At 45.7% G+C, this 18,888-nt stretch overlaps 2 protein-coding genes across 3 annotated transcripts; both read left to right on the top strand.

The window, feature by feature from the left end:
* The first annotated feature begins 1,946 nt into the window (after positions 1 to 1,946).
* On the top strand, positions 1,947 to 9,155 carry LOC136535597 (uncharacterized). Its single transcript, XM_066527910.1, has 10 exons — positions 1,947 to 2,867; positions 3,879 to 5,030; positions 5,632 to 6,756; positions 6,935 to 6,976; positions 7,340 to 7,416; positions 7,566 to 7,650; positions 7,727 to 7,810; positions 7,899 to 8,000; positions 8,076 to 8,174; positions 8,525 to 9,155. The coding sequence occupies exons 1-10, from the start codon at positions 2,190 to 2,192 to the stop codon at positions 8,648 to 8,650; spliced, it is 3,570 nt and encodes a 1,189-aa protein (XP_066384007.1). The 5' UTR covers positions 1,947 to 2,189; the 3' UTR covers positions 8,651 to 9,155.
* Positions 9,156 to 9,382: 227 nt separating this feature from the next.
* LOC136535598 (uncharacterized protein At5g64816) lies at positions 9,383 to 10,327 on the top strand. Of its 2 annotated transcripts, none has more exons than XM_066527911.1 (2): positions 9,383 to 9,523; positions 9,656 to 10,315. In XM_066527911.1, exon 2 carries the CDS (start codon positions 9,668 to 9,670, stop codon positions 10,043 to 10,045), a length of 378 nt encoding a protein of 125 aa, XP_066384008.1. In that variant the 5' UTR covers positions 9,383 to 9,523; positions 9,656 to 9,667; the 3' UTR covers positions 10,046 to 10,315. The 2 variants fall into 2 exon arrangements, with proteins under 2 accessions (XP_066384008.1, XP_066384009.1); XM_066527912.1 differs by having other exon boundaries at positions 9,413 to 9,546; positions 9,656 to 10,327.
* The last annotated feature ends 8,561 nt before the right edge of the window (positions 10,328 to 18,888 follow it).

The raw sequence follows: 18,888 nt of genomic DNA, 5'->3' as shown, positions 1-18,888 counted from the left end.
ATCAGAATCAGAAGATCCATCAAACCGAACGGATCAAGTTTATTTCCACGTTAATCCAACGCCCGACACTAGCAATGAATGAGTGAAAAGTAAGGCTGGATCAAAAACTCGAACCTCGTTAACTCGCTCGGCTCGTGGCTGGCTCGACTCGGCTCGGCTCGGCTCGTTAAGATAACGAGCCGAGCCGAGCCAAGATTTTAGCTCGTTAGCTATAACGAGCCAACTCGAGCCAGCTCGCGAGCCGCTCGCGAGCTAAACGAGCCAGGCTTTCAGAAAAAAGTACTATTTAAGGTAGTTAGATGCATGAATACTATAATATTTTATTATATTTGTATATATATTAGCGCAGATTAATTTTTTTATTCGATTTAAGGTTGTTAGATTCATTTCTTTTGTATTATTATTATTCTCAAACTTTAGATAAATGCAAATATTATATTTTGTGTATTTTTTATACCTGGCTCGCGAGCTTAACGAGCCAGCTCGAGCTTTTAACGAGCCGAGCCGAGCTGACTTTCTGGCTCGTTAGGATAACGAGCTGAGCCGAGCTAGCTCGTTATCTTAACGAGCCAGAACGAGCCGAGCCGAAACGAGCCGAGCCGGCTCGTTATCCAGCCTTAGTGAAAAGGCTTGAAACCTGGAATATTTGATTTGCTCAAGGCATCGTTCGGTTACGGGGAAACAGTGCCATGGAACCGTTCCTATTCTGGTAGTTAAATTTATATAACGGTGAATAAGTGAAACGATTTCTGGCCAGAAATCTCCCTAACCGAACGGACCCTAAGTGCTTTATTCAATCCGATTTTGGCATTTTTCAATTTATGCTTGAACAAAAAAGTATCAATTCGATGGCGTCGCGCGGGTCGTCCAATTTAGCTCAAGAAGTTCTGCATTGTCACGAGACTCATCGTATGTCGGGCGGTCGATGCGTTTGGATCTTTAGGCAAGGGAGAGTATCGAGCTATATATACGACTAACATTTAGATACTGATGTGTGAGTTTATACGTGAAATGATTGACACTGGACAGGCTGTTGTGAGACCTCGAGTGGAACCTCGACTTGTCTCCTGCTCCGTCAAATTCCAGCCTTTGGAATTTGGATAGGATTAATCGCCGCCGAACTTTAGACAATCGGTGACAATAATGTACGAGTAGATGGCAGACTGGGATGCCTTGCTGGAGTTGCGTACGCGACGAGGCCAGCTCGATCAAACGTGGTGTAATTGAGCTGGCCAACTTATCCGCAGTCCCGGGCCCTAGGCCACAAACGCAGCAGGATGTGGGGAGCCGGAGCCGGAGCTCGTAGGAGCTGCACTTGCTTGCGTACCAGGCCTGGCCACAGGCACAGCAAAATAGACGCATCAGGGGCATGTTTGGATAGGACCTTGGACGTGTTGCCTGGGCTTTTGAGCTGTCTGTGACTTGTCTGTGATCCAATAACAAAACTGGCTGGTCAGGCAAGTCTGTTTTTCATATCTTGTTTGGTTGACGTCTTGGAAGTAGACAGAGGGACGGGGCAGCGTTTGGTTGATGTGTCTCACGTGGCTTCCTGTAGGGTGATTAGGTCTAGGCAAGTTGGATTCGAGCCCAGGCAGTTGATTTCCTACGCTTGCTCACAGGCAATTGTCACAGGCAACTCGTAGCAGGCAGATTTCTCAGGATGCCAACCAAATGAATCACAGGAAGATTACAGGCAAGTCTCCAGTCCAGTCATTTCAGTCCAGGTCTTTATCAAACATGCCCCGGTTGCCTGGGACAGTCGCGTATACTCCGTCCGTGCAAATCATCGTATCGTACGCACGCTGAGGATACTCCGTCCGTGCAAATCATCGTATCGTACGCACGCTGAGGGAGGCGTTCGGCAGCTTCGAGTTCGAGCCTTCGAGGTCGAGGCCAACAGGCCCTTTAGGTAGCCCATCAAGCGTCCAAGCCCAAAAAACCCGCTTCGCTCTTCCGTCCCGTTCCCGTGGACCGTCTCCTCCCTCCTCCCTTTGCCGCACCGGAAAACCGCCTCTCTAGTCTCTCTCCCGGTCTCGCCTCCCTTCTCCGGCGAATATTCCCCGCGCCGCGTGCCCTCTCGCTCGCCTTCCTCTCCACGGCAACAGGACAACCCCGCCCGTCGCTCGCACCGCCCGAATAACGCAGATAATCACACCCTACCGAAGAGGAGAAGCCACCCCGCGCCGGCAATGCTGCGACGCGTCCTCCTCCTCCGCCGTTTCCACCACCACCGCCACCGGCTCCGCCTGCTCTCCACCACCCCCACACCCACCCCACACGCCTCGCCCGCCCCCTCCGCCCCCTCCACCTCGGCCTCCTCCCTCCCGATCGCCGCCACGCCCGCGCCGCCGCACCACCTCGCGCCCCACCGCGGGGGCGCGCGCCGCCTCGCCCCGCTCCTCGCCTTCTCCACGCTCTCCCTCGCCGCCGCGGGCGCGGTCTACCTCACAACCGACAACCTCGAGGAGATGCTGCAGCGGTCCAGGGACTCCGCGGGCCGCGTCGTGGAGCGGATGCAGCACACGTGGACGGCCGCGCGGGTGCTCTGGAAGTCGCTCCTGTCCGTGCTCTCGTCTGCCAACCATGAGGTGCGGTCCGGGTTCGAGCTGCGGGTCGCCGCGCTGCTCGCCGACATCGCGGCCGCCAGCGCCGCGCGCCGCGCGGCCATCGTCTCTGCGGGCGGCGGCGCCGTCCTCGACTGGCTGCTCGAGAGCGTCGTGCGGGGGGCCACGCAGGCCGAGGCTGCCAGGGCGCTCGCGCACCTGGTGGCGGACCCCTGGGTCGCGCCCGCCGTTCTCGGCCGCCCGCACGCCGTGCCATGCCTTCTCCAGTTCATCTTCTCGTACCAGCCCACGCGCGGCAAGAAGGTAATGGCTGATCTTACTTTTGGAGTTCTATTTTCTGATTGCTTTGCTTTGTCTGATTGACATAATGTAGGTTGGTCGTAGAAGCTCGGAATAGGTGATTATGTGCTGTAGTTGTATCCAATTTGTGATTGTTGCTGTAACCATTCCATGAAATCGATATGTTAAGCTGCAATACTTCTTCATACTTTTTATATACCCCGTAGCATCAAGTGATGTTTATGTTTTCTAGCCAGGCATATTGATTTGGCGTTGCCCAGTTTGTAGCAAGGACGTAGGGTATGCGTAAGCTGTGTCGTAGGATTCAAATGGTGAGATGTTGTGTGAATATAACTCGTTGCCTACTGCCTAGCTCATAACAAATGGAAATGAGTTTGAGCTCATTTTTTGCAATGCCATGTCTTCAGTTGGTATTGAATCTCTGCCTGGTTGCTTGAGTTATTTCTACTGAATGTAGCCGAATGTGGTTCCAGTTCTGAACCTGCAAATTGTCTGTGCAAATTTGTCATTGTTGGCTTTGTCTTAGGGCCCTTAAACTTAACACTTGGAAATGCTTTTTCATGTACGGAAATTACAAACTTATCAATTATGAAAGGCAAAGGCAAACACAATAGTTGACATGATGTGAGGCAAATTACAACAAGAGAACTAGTGTGATCTGTGGGCAGCATATTTACATGTCCTTTGCTTAAGACGATTAATCTACTAGGAAGTAGTCTAATGTCGATCTTATACTTCTTTCATGTGCTAAAATGATCTGGCATCAGTAGGGGAGTGTTGATATTTTTTTCCTGTATGTCAATTAGTTGCAAAATACAGAAAATAGCATAAACAGGTTTTTATTCTGTTTGGTTTCTACAAGGTAAAAACTGTATGAACATTTTTTAAGCTTAATTATTTTATTGAATATATATCAATCTTCTCAGGCACAATTTATTTTCTTAACATTCTAGCTTTTCCACTTCCATGGACACTTATCTGCTTGTACCCAAAATATTTTCAATTTCGAAACAGAAATCTTCATTTGATGGTTCAGATCATTCTAAAGGGAGGAGCATGCTTGTGGCTGCACTTATGGATATCATCACGTCTAACTGCGACAATGCAGACTACTCGTTTAAGCCTTTGCTGCCTGCTGATGCTGATACAAGAGATATTGCAACAGCAATTGAAGTTATTGAGCAAGGGGGGATGCATTTTGATGACCATGAGGATAATGGCAGTAATGATGGTGACACTGGATTAAAGGGGATAGGTATTAAGGTGCTTGGTGGAACCACAATATTGGGATTCTCTAGAGGAAATAACTCATTGGAGTTGGATAACTCAGACAATGATATTTTGGATGTACCATATGATAGTAGAAGATTTGTGGTGGAACAGACTGCTGCTGAGTCTCCACTGCTTGGGAAATCAAGCTCTTCTGCTGTCCCAGGGCTTTGGGATGATTTGCAGAGGGAGCATGTAGCTGTACCTTTTGCTACATGGGCTCTTGCAAACTGGGCTATAGCTTCAGATCTGAATCGCACTCGTATTCAAGAACTTGATAGTGACGGGCATGCAGTCGCAACTGCGCTGAAAGCAGCTGAAAGAACTGTAAAGTGGCATGGAACTCTGGTGGCTCGAGCTCTTTTAGAAGACCAGAATTTGGCCTTGGCTCCATCAGTTCCTGATTGGTGCTCTAGTCTTCTTTCTACAGCTTCTCAGGCTACTGCAAACAATGACATGCCATTGGGTCAATTGTCATTATCAACGTTCCTATTATCTATGATGCGGTGTAATGAGTCAAAATTTGTGATAAGGCAGAAGGGCCTTCATCCTCTTCGTAGTATTGCAAAAAAGATAGAAAATCAGAATGGCCAGAACAGTATGAAAGAATCAATAGCAAGTGCTCTGAGTTTGCTATATGCTGGTGAAGTTCCTTTATCACTTGAGGAATCTCAAAGATGGTCTGGCATTCTTCTTAGATGGCTTTTTGATAAATCTGTATCAGATAAAACACATCTTACAGCTGTGAAAATCCTTTCATGCATACTTGAAGATTATGGTCCAGCTTCTGTGCCAATTTCTCAGGGATGGTTAGCTCTTGTCCTTTCTGAGATTCTTGGAGACAACAAGGCCCAAAGTTCAAAAGGAACCACACAGCCTGAACCAGAGAAAGTGAAGGTACTCATTTCTTTTATATCAGTACAAAATATATTTTGGATGAGTGTTCGGTACATTTTAAAGATCCTAAGCATATGTACATACAGTCATAGCATTAAAATGGATAGGTTCTAGCTCTGACAAAAGTACTGTTTCAATCTATAGATATTGCCTTAGACATCATCACAGTTTGCAATACCTTTGATGATGTTTTTTCTGGTAGTTTGTTAGTACACATTATAAAAACGTAACAGTCATAGCTCTTTATATAATTATAATAGATTGTTAGAGTTATCTCATCGTGGACATAGGCATGTTCTTTAAAACATTCAGTCTTTGACAGGAGACCAGAATCCCTTTTGATTAGAATGTTGGTTTTGTAACAAAGTTATCATTTGATTGTACCATCATTTATTGTCAATACATGTAGGCATAGGCATGTGCCTGCTGTCATGTTTTTTGATCTAATATTACCATGCTACATTATAAACTTGATCTGCATTGTACAATTTATCGTGTTACCTGATAATCCTAATGACTTTATACTGGTATATATCTTTCTTTTTTGTTCACATTCTTGTTCTTCATCCTACCATCCTAATACAACTTGTGTTATTGACAGAATCCGGTTGATTACCATAATGCTTCAACTGCAACTCAGGTCTTGAATCAATTAGGTAGTGCTGTTGTTAAATTAGCAAGCGCCCAATCGAACTATGAACCCGGGTCTGTTGACAAAGATAACGGGCCACTTTCTGATTTTCTATCTCTTGAGCCATTTGCTACAGCTCTAAAGAATATGAACAAAAAGAATCCACCCAAGTTTGATGCTGCTGACTCAGCATCAGCAATGCTCAAGGGAATAAAAGCTCTAGCTGAGCTTTGTTCCGAGGATGGAGCATGCCAAAAGAGAATAGCTGATCTAGGAGCTCTTCCCTTGTTGAGGCACATCCTCCTGGGTGATGATTATGAGAAACTTGCTGCAATTGAAGCATATGATGCATCTCGTATTCGAGAAGTGCAAGACAAGAATGTGTCTTCTAATGTTTCATCTACTGATGCTACCACTGATCCCTCAAGTGTACGGGTTCCTCCTGCAGCACATATCCGAAGGCATGCTGGACGGCTGCTTACCATTCTCTCTCTTCTGCCCAATTCAAAGAAGGAAATTATTTCTGATGGTGTATGGTGCAAATGGCTCGAGGATTGTGCTAGTGGGCGAATTTCCTGCAATGATATAAAACTAAAAAGCTACTGCAGGTTAACATTATTGAACATATTCTGTTCCGAGAGTCCAAATACAAGAAAACCCTCTGATGAATATCCTGATTCAGAAAGTGAGTATAAAAGAAACTGTCCTCAGTTTGGAGATGCACTATTCTTGCTAAATCCGGAGTTACCTCTTGAAGTTCATGTGGACAACAGTGGTTTTGGGATTTTAAGAGTTTCAAGAGACAATTGTAAGGAAGATGGAAGTATTGAAGATCCTGGCTCTGAAACTGCGAACTCTGTAGATGATGCCGAAGCTGCATCCAAAAGTGTCCCTTTGATGGATGTTGTGTTTGTCCATGGCCTTCGTGGTGGCCCATTCAACTCATGGCGAATTGCTGATGACAAATCATCAACTACCAAAGCTGGTTTGGTGGAAAGCATTGACGAGGATGCTGGGAAAGAGGGCACATGCTGGCCAAGAGAATGGCTTGCGGCAGATTTTCCTCAAGCACGTTTTTTTACAGTCAAATACAAGGTTTGTCTTTGATGCCTCATCAATTCCCTTCACCTGCTATTCTTCTCACACTTAGATATCTGTATTGGTCGCTTTCTATATTTGAGTTGTTCTGGTACATTTGAATATTTCTGTTGATACCGACTTTGTTGGTTCTAAACTTTTCAACGTCCTTACCAATTTCGAATAACTTACGCAGACAAATTTGACCCAATGGACTGGAGCCAGCTTGCCTCTTCAGGTAACTTCTGAGATTTCTTTAGCTTTTTATGCTGTGTGCATGGTCGCCTCCTTCTCGACATTCTCTCCTGGGCCAACTAAAGAACCTTGGGTTTTTGTGTGCCCTTATATACCCTTTATATGTGGACCTGGACCCAGCTTGTCAACATTACAAGTTACACTCCAACTATTTTGAACTTTGTAGTGGCATATGTGGACCCTTTTTTTTGTTATTGCTGGAAATTTTCGTTGTGCAACTGCAGTGATTTCCCAACATAATTCTAGATTTCAAGATTTTCTGTCCAATGCTATATATGTTGGTAGCTCTTTTCATGTTACTGATTATTTGTTGGTTTTCTCACTCGAGATCCTATTTGTTTTATAGGAGGTGAGCTCTATGCTGCTGAGGAAGTTGGTGGCTGCTGGGATTGGTAGTCGGCCTGTTATTTTTGTGACACACAGGTAAGGATTGTTGTTCAGTCTATGATGCTACTCGGCCATGCAATTGTTATGGCGTGTTGCTATATTTGTTGTGCTAGCTCCTCACTTATATAACTGCTAGTTACTGAAATAACTTATGACTTGCTTTCTCCTCATTTTCATACTTGCAGCATGGGAGGACTGGTGGTTAAACAGCTTTTATATCAAGCAAAGCTGAATAACTATGACAAGTTCCTGAATAATACTATTGGGCTGGTATGTATTTTTGTGTGTTGAATTTTGTGATTATCTGTGTGCCTGTGAATACGATCTAACTATTTCTTCATCACAGGTTTTCTATAGTTGTCCACATTTTGGCAGTAAACTTGCAGACATGCCATGGCGTATGGGTTTAGTGTTTCGTCCTGCTCCTTCGGTTGGTCTTCCATTCCTCATTTGATAAGCTTGCTTACAAATTGATAGTTTTCGTCTTCTCTATATGTTCTGACATTTAATTTCGATAGATTGGGGAATTAAGAAGTGGATCTCCAAGACTAGTTGAACTGAACGATTTTGTGCGTCAACGCCACAACAAAGGATTTCTTGATGTTCTTAGTTTTAGTGAGGTAGTAACATTCATACTGCCAAGTTCCACTTCCATAATGCTAAGTTATATATGTTAATAATTGGTTCCATGACAGACCCAGGTCACACCGATTGTTGAAGGATATGGTGGTTGGGCACTTCGTATGGAGATAGTGCCAATTGAATCTGCATACCCAGGCTTCGGGGATCTTGTCGTAAGTATTTTTCACAATTCATTGCACATGGAATTATTGTTGTTGTTTTGCAAATGATGGAATTCTTATTATCGCAAGGGCCTTAACATATCATCACATGTGATGCAGTCCAATATCCTGATTATGTCAATGTTAACTTATGTTGATAGTCAAAACTAGTTTTGGATAGCACTGGAAGAGTCAAGGTTTCTTCGAATTTTTTTTTTAGATCACATAGACTACTAAGCCATATGGACGTTTCCCACAATTTTTCCACCATTTTTGTTCCTTGTATGCTTCCATAATTTCATTGGTTCTATTTTTTGCAAATTTCAAGCGATTACCGTTATGTTCTGTTTATTTCTCTGCAGGTTCTACCGTCCACTGATCATATAAATTCATGTAAGCCAGTTAACAAGAACGATCCTTCTTATGCGGAAACCTTGGCATTTTTGGAGAAGAACTTTAATTTGCGTATGAAAAGAGCAGAACCCTAGGCCGGTCTTGTTTCAGAGTGCACCATGCAGTTGGATGTTAATGGTGCCGCGAAGTTTTCACCAATATGGAGGCTTCATTTCCCCTTTTCCTCCAGAGATTTTTTCTCCCGTTAATGGCAAATGGTGGTTGATCTGACGAAGTGATTTGGGCGTGATGTGTTTTATCGCCCTGTTCGTTTGGGCTTGTTTGGCTGATAAGCCATGGCTGAAAGTATTGTTGGCTGATTTGGTGTGAGAGAAAAATATTGTTCGTTGGCTGATAAGTCATGGCTTATAAGCCAAACACGACCAAGCGAACAAGCTGTACGAAGCTCACACCAAGCTGTGTATAATAATAAATTGCACATAGCAGTTAGGCTGTAAATATCTGTCTTTACCTTTTACTAGTTGACATGAGAGTTGTCCCCTTCACCCCGTGTAAGATGAAGCTATATATGCCTCAATGCATGTATCATCTCAACAATTTTCAGCAATAGCTTTTTACAAAGGGAATCTTATATTATACAAGTGATTTTCATAAAATGAGAGTGTATAAAATCTTTGAGTCGGATTTCTTTTTGAGGGAGGATTTTTAGAGTTTTTTTTTTTAATCTCAGGTTTTTTAGAGGGTGACGGTCAAAGTTAAAGAAAATGTTTATTCATAGTTCGCATTCCAAAACTTTAGGGGATTCCAAACTTTAGTGGGCTATGCAAACAGTATGAAGACGGAAACAAACTTTCGGCCCATTTACGGCCCGACGATCGTAATCCCCTCCCGTCTCCAGCCACACCCTCCTTTCTCCCCCGCAGAACAGATTGAAGCGGCGCCACCTGCCGTCCTCGCCTAAAACCCTCGCCGCCTCCTCCGGCTCCCCGCCTCTCGTCGACCCGTCGGTAAGCAATCAGTCCCTCCCAAGGTGCCACCCCTAATTCTCCACCTCTTTCTTCCCCTTGTCGCCTCACTATTTCTTCTGTGGCTCTTGGGATTCGACCAAATCTGATCGTGCAGCCCCGATTTCCCCGCAGACTTGCGAAGCGATGGTGGACGCGTGGTGGCCTCTGCTGGGCGCGGCGATCCCGGCGCTGGTGGCGGGTCAGTTTGTCCGCATCAAGCGCCGCCGCGACGAGGAGCAGCGCCTCAAGGCGGCGCGCGGGCGGGAGAAGAGCTCCGATGAGGTCTTCGTCTGCGAGCGCGTGTGCACTTCCAAGCGTATGCTCAAGAAGGTAGGGGCCTTCTCCAAGGACCCCATACCGGATACCTGCGTCACCGTCTGCGGCGTCTCTGAACTCGACGCCTGCGCCGACGCCTGCGCGCGCACCGTCTGCGTCAACCAGCACCAGGTGCCCAACTGGAACGACGTCTGCCTCAAGAGGTGCCAGAGCGAGTGCCTCAAACTCTCCTCAACCCTCATGTAATGGCCATCTCGCTATCGTGCGACACTCCTTAGGTACCACCAGTCAGGTTCTTATCTGCTTTTATCCATATCATGGTTGACGAACTTCAGACATTGATAACCGTCGTTATCTCAAGGAATCGGAGCGAGTGAATGTTTCTGGTCATGGCTGTTATGTCTTTCGTTCCATTAGCTCTTGCACATTTCTACCGCAGAATTTGTTTCCCTTAACTGATTGTGCGTACTAGGTGCCATATCCTGATTTTTGAGTCACAACAGAGCCTGGGAGTCCTCCAGGATGAATGTTGGTTTCTGACATTCATTTTTCAGAAATACTATACAACACACGCGTGTTTTAGCGCAAAAAATACATGGATTTTTTTTATCTCTCTCCCTCTCTCTTTCTCACCGGTGGCCACTGGCGCCGGCGCCGGCGACCGATGAGCTCGCCCCGGCGTCCGTGGCGGCGGATCTGTGATTTGTCCTTCCATAGAAAAAAAAATTGTAATATGTGATCTGTGGAGGCTGGAGGTAGAAGAAGGGTGGAGGCTGTTGGATCTTAATCCTATGGTGTAAAAAAATTCATGTGTTGGAACTGCATAAAATATGTTTTAGCAAAAAAAAAAACACATGGATTTTTTTTATCTCTCTCCCTCCCTCTTTCTCACCGGTGACCACTGACGCCGGCGCCGGCGATCGGCGAGCTTGCCCCGGCGGCGGCGACGGCGAATCTGTGATTTGTCCTTCCATAGAAAAAAAAATTGTGATCTGTAATCTGTGATCTGTGGAGGCTAGAGGTACAAGAAAGGTGGAGGCTGTTGGATCTTAATCCTATGGTGTAAAAAAATTCATGTATTAAAACTGCATAAAACATATGGTTGTGTAGTAGACAGACTCTTCATTTTTAGTAGGTTGCTTATGTCTTCTAATAATTAAATTATTTTTGTGAATTGAATATTATAAGTTTCTAGGGTGGTGTGATGGATGTTGCACAATGACATGTATCACCCTTCACAGTTTAAGCTAAGAGGTGAACTCTGAAATACTTGTGGGCTTCATATTCAAAATCTTTAATAACTCATATTCAAAATTTTAGATGTGTGGATTTTAAGTTTCTGAGAGTTAAAATTTCAGTACCATTATAGATTAATCCTGATTGTTGGAGTACCTACTTTCCAGTGCAAAATGCAAATGTCCAAGGTTGTGATCATGTTGGTTTAGATAATTTGTTGATTAGTTGATGCCATGCCTCATTTTATTTGACCATCCTGATTGTACCTCATGTTTGTTGTTGAAAAGCAGTGGCAATACTATCTTCAAATTGCATTTGTCTAGTAAGTCAGATGGCTGTTTGGGTTAACCTTTCTAACTCAGTACAATTATGGTTTCTGAATTTTTGGAGCTGTATTGATAGCATAATAAGCAAGTCTTCGTTCTTATTCTCGTAACAAGATCACTGGTTTTCGAGTGAAAAGAACAATGGCAGATGTGCTGTCAGGAACTTGGGATAGTGGGGTGGGGCATAAATTATTACTATGTTCAAGCTGACCACAGATGAGATCCAATCAGCCTGTTCGGTTGGCTGGTTCGTTTCATTGCTGGTTCGTGAAGAAGTACTGCTGGCTGGTTTGTGTGAGAGAAAAATACTGTTTCGGCTGGAAATTTACGATCATTTGTGACGAGCCACAGCCAAACGAACAGGCTGAATACTGTTAAGACTTTACTAGTTTGCATTTTGCAATAACGTGTACTTCTTTGAATACATTTAGACCCTGTTTTGACGTAGATATTTAGACCTGGACATTGGAATTGGAACTCAATTCTGTTGTTTGGATATCTTTGGCATTGAGGGATGGAATTGAAGGCGTTTCCGTGGTATTCACCTACAACCAAATCTGCCCACCTTCAATACCGAGCTCAACCCCTCCGTATTGGACTGAATCGTGAGAACATACTTCCCTTCTCTTCCTCCCCGCAGCCGGCGTCGATCGCCCCTTCTCTTTTCCTCCCGGTGGCCAGCGGTTCGACGCCCCTTCTCTTCCTCCCCGCAGCCGGTAGCCCCAAGACCCTTCTCTGCCCGAGCTGCTCCTCCTCCCTCTCTGCTCGAGCTGCTCGTAGCTCCGACCCGCCATGGCCGTCGTCGGGCTCCTCCCCGCCATGGCCACCGCCAAGGGGCCTAGCTCTTCTCCGCCATAGCCGCCGCCAAGGGGACCAGATCCGCCCCGCCATGGCCGCCGCCGAGCTCCTCCCTGCCATGGCCGCCATCGCGCTCTAGTCGAGCTTCGTCCCGCCATACCCTCCGTCAATCTCCGCCCGAGCTACGCCTAGCTCCGATCCGCCAGCTCCTCCGTGCCCGAGCTCATCGCAGTAGAGGCCGAGGCCGCCTTCTCTCCGTCCGAGCATGAGCACATCGCGGTCGGGGCAGCCTCTGCCTGCGCGCTCGAGCTCGTCGCAGCCGGGGCCGGGGCCGCCTCCGCCTCCCCCTGCGCGCTCGAAGCCGAGGCCGGAGCCACCTCCGCCTCCACCTGCGCATGCCCATGGCTGGGGCCAAGGCCGCCTCCACCTCTGCGCTCGAGGCCGTCGTGCGAGCGGTGGAGATTGGGGAAGAAGACAGTGAATTTTTGGAGGTGTACATCCAAACATGAAATGGTATTTGATGTGTCACTCGATTCTAGCTAGCAAATTCATCTACATCCAAACAACATATTTAGTATTTAGTCAATTTCTAATACTAGCCTGATTTAGTAATGGTACCAATTTAATTCTAGAGTCTCCAATATCCACATCTAAACGGGCCTAGGCATTTCTTATGCATTTGGTTCCCACCTGCCGAAGGTTCGTAAGGGTGTATGAATTGCACGAGCTGCGTGTCACCTAGTTGCAACAAGAGTAGCCACACCTCACCTTATTGCCTTATGAACATTGCATCTGTCAAATTTCAGTGGGTTAAACATTGTCTCTGGTTTGCAATAATGGTTAATCAACCATCTTGCTAATAGAACTGAGAATATAGAAGACCTGCTCAATAAAGAACGTGAATGAAGAAGAAAAAATGGGATGGACCCATATCCATGGTAATAAAGACTGAAAACATAATTCAGTGTATAGTGAAGTTTATGTATTTGGTGCTTGAAATTTTTGAATGGAGAGCATAGATCGACAAATGCATGCTATGCTTGTTAATGCAATCTTGTTCACCAGATTAGCAAAATTGTTTTCTCTTATATCCAGCGAAGGTATTTTTTGGTGTATAAGGCCTACACCCTCCGGTTATTAATATATGACGTGAGGACTTAGACAGAAAAATGTGATGAAATTTAAGTCAATATATATCTGGCTGTTCTAACGTCATATAGTATGACTGTATGAGCGTGGGCGTTAGGAGAAGCCTTTGACCAGCAATTACTCTGTTAATGTAGAGTATTTTGACACGAAGTCAATGTTATTAGTTTTGTATTCAGAAAGACTTATGGTTATAGCTTCACATTATATAGACTATGAAAATACTGCCAAATCTTTCCGAAATGAGAGAAGAAGGGAAGGCGCGAAATGCTAGTGGAGTAATTATTGGTTAAATCTTGTCCCAATGAAATGAAATGTGCCTAAAAGACAGTACGGGCCATCCGAAATCCATGTGATGAAGTTGGTGCATCAGAATCCTCAACTATTTCTCCTCGGCTGATGTTATTGATCTACTTTAATATTTTCACTGGACTTTCAACTCAAATTTAGAAGCATTATCAGCAAGGCAGAGCGCGACAAGCGCGATGGGATGAGCTATGAAATGTTAAGGGGAGACGTGGGTGGTGTAAACTGGGTAGTGGAGATTTGGAATGGAAATGTGCTTGACCAATCTGCTGGTTACGGATTAAGAAAAGACCATTCCTTGGAACGAACTGTCGCATCAGATATCCGATGGCCTCTGAAATTCAGTAAACACTTTTGTACCACCTCTGTAAATAATAGGGGCTATCTTCTATCAGCACCCGATGTTTTGTTTCATTTCACAAATTATATAAACAAAAAAAGAGCACAAGTGGTACAATGAGAGCCACCACATGTTTTAGTAGCCAATTGCAATTAATCAATCATTCAGGCCCGTACAATGAGAGCAAGTGGTGCGATGACACGTCACAAAAAATTAGGGACCCTAAAATTTTATCTAAGTGCATACATACTTAACTGGATTAATATTAATATATAATACAGATGAGTCGAGAGGATCAGATGGTTTATTCTTCTGTATCAGAGTTCAGAGGAAGCAACGCACCTTATCCTTCAATCTTTTGCCCTGCGCAAGCGTTTCTCTGTTCTCTCTCCTAATCAATTATTTAATTTGTGGTACAAAAAATTGGATCACAAGAAAGTATTTCCAAGTAAAATTCAAACTGAAGCGAAGAGACGACCAGGAGGGATAGGAGCCAAAACAATTTCTCTAATGAAGAAATTTGGCCTATGTCCTAAATATCCAAAAAAAAAAATCGTTTCTCAGCCAACTTAAGTTCCTATAGTCACGATGAGGCTATTGAACTTATGTATAAAGCTGGGAAAGCTAAAGAACAAAGCAAATGCAAAAACAACACTTAACAGACAAAGGTCGGAGGTTGGGGTTGGAAGTTTCCACACAGGGTCAGAAGTTCTGACTTGCACAGGTAATCTCGGAGGTTTGAGGTTGGAGGCTCCGAGATATGGTAAGTTCTCAGAGCCTAGAAAACACCCTCCAAAACAACACTACTACTACAAACTTAACCAAGGCGGGCAGAAATGATTAACCGAGGTGGGCATCGCAACCGCCTCGGCCCAAAGTACACAGTAAATAAAATATTTTCCGAGACGGTTCAAACGTCCGCCTCGGTTAATCAAATAAAAAACACAAAAAAATAAGAAAACCCATTGACAGGCCCGCCGAGCCCATCCATAGGCCGCCGCCACCGCTCGCTACCGCCGGGACGCGTACTCCACTGTCGAGCCGGATCCGACCTACCATCGGCAGTGACGGACCTAGGTTTTTACCTCTGGATATGCGCAGCAAAAAAATTTCTTGTGCAATTCGGTGAAAATTTTCTTTTTTTATTTTTTTACATTGAAAATTTCTACCTATCTCTATGACTGGCGGACCCCAGGGTATGCGGTGGCCCACCCTGCATACCCTGTGGGTCCGTCCCTGACCATCGGCAGATCCAGCCTCCCCGACGCCGGATGAGGAGGAGCGCCGCCACCTCGCCCGCGCCTGCCCTCAATTTGCCACCAAAAGGCGGGTCCGTCGGCAAGCTTGCCGAATCCGCGAGCCCCGAGGCCGGATCTAGACCTGGAGGTGATGGAGATGGTGGAGGTCGCTGAATCTGGAGATGGAGGTGGTGGAGGTCGCCGGATCCGCCTGCTCCTTGTGCGTGCACCACCGCGACCCGCGCCACGCACCATCGCGACCCAGCACCAGCGCACCACCGCAGATTGGCACCGCCGAACACCGCCCCCCACCGTGGATAGAGAGGGAGCGCGTGTGGGGAGAGAGGGACCGGAGAGGAGGCAGTGGAGAGAGGGAGGCGCGACGACTGGGGAGCGCGTGTGGGGGAGAGGGGAGGGGCACCGTCGACTTGGGGAGGGAGGAGCATAGGGGAGACGGAGGGACCGGAGAGAAGGAGCACTCGGGAGGGAGAGAGACGGGGGGAGCGAGGGAAGGAGCGTAGAGGCTCGAGCCTATAGGGGAGCAGAGGAAACCCTAGGGTTCATTTTTATACTTGGTGGTGCCTATCGAGCTTTGTCTAGGCCGTTTAGGCCTCGGCCTTTTTTTAGGCGGGCCATTTAGGAGGTCCGCCTCCGAAAATGGACGTTTTTTAGGAGTGGTCCGTCTCGGTTAATAGATTTTCGGAGGTGATTATTTTTTAATCGCCTCCATAAATCAATTTTACGAGGCGGTTGATTGTGCCCGCCTCGGTTAATAAAAACGTCCACCTCGGTTAATCTCAGGCATTAACTGAGGTGGTTCAAAAGCCTGCCCGCCTCCGAGCCCCTTTGCAAACGCCTCGGTTAAGTTTTTTTTGTAGTAGTGCAAGATGAAAAATACCAAAACTTGATCAAACGATCTCCAAAAATTCCAAAACTTTGCACACACCTTCCCTAGAGCATAGTGAAGATATCCCCAAAGGGTCTTGTCAAAAAGATCAAAACTTGAATATGAATTTCAAAATCCCTCTGTCAAAATAGGGTTTTATCAGGAATTCTCCAAAAGGTGATTTCTAGGTGCTTGTGAGGAATTTGTAAAAATATAGTGCCTACATAAGTTCCCAAGGCCTCATACAACCTAAATATCAATCAAGATCAACCCAAGACCTTCATATCAAAGATTTCCAACAAAATCACCAAAAGAAGCTTGAAAGGAGAAGTTTTGGGGTTTGAAAACTTGGAGAAAGATGATGGGCTTCAAGCCATGATTTGATCAAGTTCCAAGGGTCCCAAAACAATCCAAAATCGAGTCTACAAACCAGCTAACATAGCAGAAGGAAAAACTCTTAAAATTAGCTTAAAATCCACAAAAAGAGAAATTTGGGGCCACACTAGAGAGGAGATAAAGGGGATGAATTCAACTCGATTTCTTACTCCATAGTAACCATGAATTCATCTATACAAATGAGGACTAGCTTCCATCCTTCATCCTCCCTCTTAAAGTAGAAGATTAAAGCAAGAGGATCTCACTCTCTCTACTTTTAATTTCCCTAAGCAAGAAGCACTTGGCTAGCCTAAGCAAGAATGAAATGGTGGTGCTAAGGTTGCAAGGTTCAGGTCTTTGTGATCTGAAGTCAGATTGGTGTGTCATGCCTCTGCCAAATCAATAGTTATCTCCACCTGATGGAAGATCGGGAACCCTGTCCCTGTCAGTAGGTGGATCCGATGGTGGATAAGAAATAAAGTAATCGGTGGTTTGGTGGACCCAATGGCACCGAATATTGTTGGGTCAATATACAACCTGGCAATGATGTCTTCATTTTGTTGTTGGGTCAAACCCTAAACCTACAATAATATCTACCAGTTTGTCATTCAATGCAGTAGCTGTCAGTTTGTGGCTCTACCCAACATCAATAGGAGCCTTCATCGTCGGTTAAATAAATTTCCCAATCTTTGTTCATATTCTAGGTTTACTGTGATTGCATATTCTGTAATGGTGTCTCTCTCCTAAGTGTTTTGAGATGCAATGGTTCAAAGGTGCCGACAAACATGCTGACATACTTTGCTCCCTTGCATGCACTACTAGAGCTCCAGGTGAACTCGTGGTAGTAGCCATAGAACACAACTTTTTTGGCCATGAATCTTAGTGTGTGTAGGCTCCCGTCACTGTATTGCGCTTGTAGGAGGCCAAACTCTAATGTATAGAACACAACAAAGGAGGGGGGGGGGGAGAGAGAGAGAGAGAGAGAGAGAGAGAGAGAGAGAGAGAGAGAGAGAGAGAGAGAGGTGCAAGTGCAAGAGACAAGAGAGTGCTTTTTTTTTGAAATAAGAGAGATGATAGTGCTAATAGCTCTATAGTGTTCATGTGCGTGTTTTTTTGGGCGCGCAACCGAACTGGTCAGCTGGCCGCTCACCAGCATACTGGTTGGTTGTTGCCTTCAAAACTTTGCATATTCTCTTAATGAAATACAAGCTTAAGCGTGTTCTCGAAAAGAGAGAGAGAAGAGAGTATTCCTATAGCAGGAGGAGGAATACAAGGGAATAAAGGATATCTACCACTTTCTGTCTCAAATTCTAAGAAATGATATTATATTTCTTGTAGTGTTCTATATTTAAAACCATAATTTCATAATGTTACCTGATATAAATATGATATTTGCAGTGTGAAATAGTCAATACCATATTTTTTATGTCCCACGATGAAATTGTCTTAAGACAAATAATTGCTTGTTAAAGATAACAAAGTTTGAATCTTTAAATACTTACATGTCTTATATTTTGGGATGGACGCTACAAGAAATAGGGCTTTACATGACGGTTTACTTCTGACATTTTAAGAAATCATCGTAGAATTCTATTGTCTGTGACGGTTCATTTCTGAGGTGATACATCTATGACGAGGTTTAGTTGTCGTCAAGGAAGGTGGTACCCCACCACTGAGATATAGTGTTGTTTCTCATGAGTACTGATCTATTTCAAATTTTGTCCTCTGCTAAACAAATTATAGTACTTTGAAATCCTTAGTCTGCAACGTTTTGTGTTTGAGCGCACAGAAAAAATATTTCGCAAACTTTCGTGGTCCGCGCGCGCCTCTAGGACTCAAAATTTTTCCTCAAGTGACTCCATCCCTCTTATCCTCTCCCATTCTCCCCGCAGCAACACACATGTCCTAGTCTCCAACCTCTCTCCACCTTCCCTGCCATCCTCTCCGACCATCCCTCCCCAGTCCACCTCTCTCCATCCAGGTGCGCACGACGCGGGGCTGTGGCGGCATGGATCTGCGGCATGGGGCTGGGGGCTGAAGCTGCGAGCGGCGTGGGGCTACGAGCGGTGTGGATCTACGGGCAGCGCGGGGATGCAGGCAGCGTGGATCTGCGGGCGGTGCGGGGCTACGGGCGGTGTGGATCTACGGCGCGGAGCTTCGTGCTAAAGCTGCGAGCGACGCGGTAGCTGTCGTCAGGGCGATCGACCGTCCTGTCCTCGCGAGCAGGGTCATGACTCCGCCGAGTCACCCGGTCCTCCACCGATGGCTAGTTGCCCTGCGCCAGCACGCCCCCGCCTGGCCACCTCAGCCCTCCAGCCTCCGCCCTTGGCCGGCGCTCGGAGGCCACAGCTAGCCGCCCAGGCACCCACGTCCCATGCTCTGCAGTTGTGCTGCTCCTCTCTCCTATTGCCTACTACAGTATGCTTTTGTCTCTTAAA

This window comes from Miscanthus floridulus, chromosome 2 (genome assembly GCF_019320115.1).
Source record: "Miscanthus floridulus cultivar M001 chromosome 2, ASM1932011v1, whole genome shotgun sequence".
Taxonomy (NCBI): domain Eukaryota; kingdom Viridiplantae; phylum Streptophyta; class Magnoliopsida; order Poales; family Poaceae; genus Miscanthus; species Miscanthus floridulus.
The sequence above is the reverse complement of the archived record's forward strand: the minus strand, read 5'-3'. Positions and strand labels throughout refer to the sequence as shown.

Coding starts and splice junctions, on each gene's coding strand:
- LOC136535598 (XM_066527912.1), top strand. CDS start 9,668: ATGGTGGACGCGTGGTGGCCTCTGCTGGGCGCGGCGATCCCGGCGCTG.
- LOC136535597 (XM_066527910.1), top strand. CDS start 2,190: ATGCTGCGACGCGTCCTCCTCCTCCGCCGTTTCCACCACCACCGCCAC. Junction 6,977..7,339: donor GAGCCAGCTTGCCTCTTCAG/GTAACTTCTGAG, acceptor TTTGTTTTATAG/GAGGTGAGCTCTATGCTGCT. Junction 8,001..8,075: donor ATGTTCTTAGTTTTAGTGAG/GTAGTAACATTC, acceptor GTTCCATGACAG/ACCCAGGTCACACCGATTGT.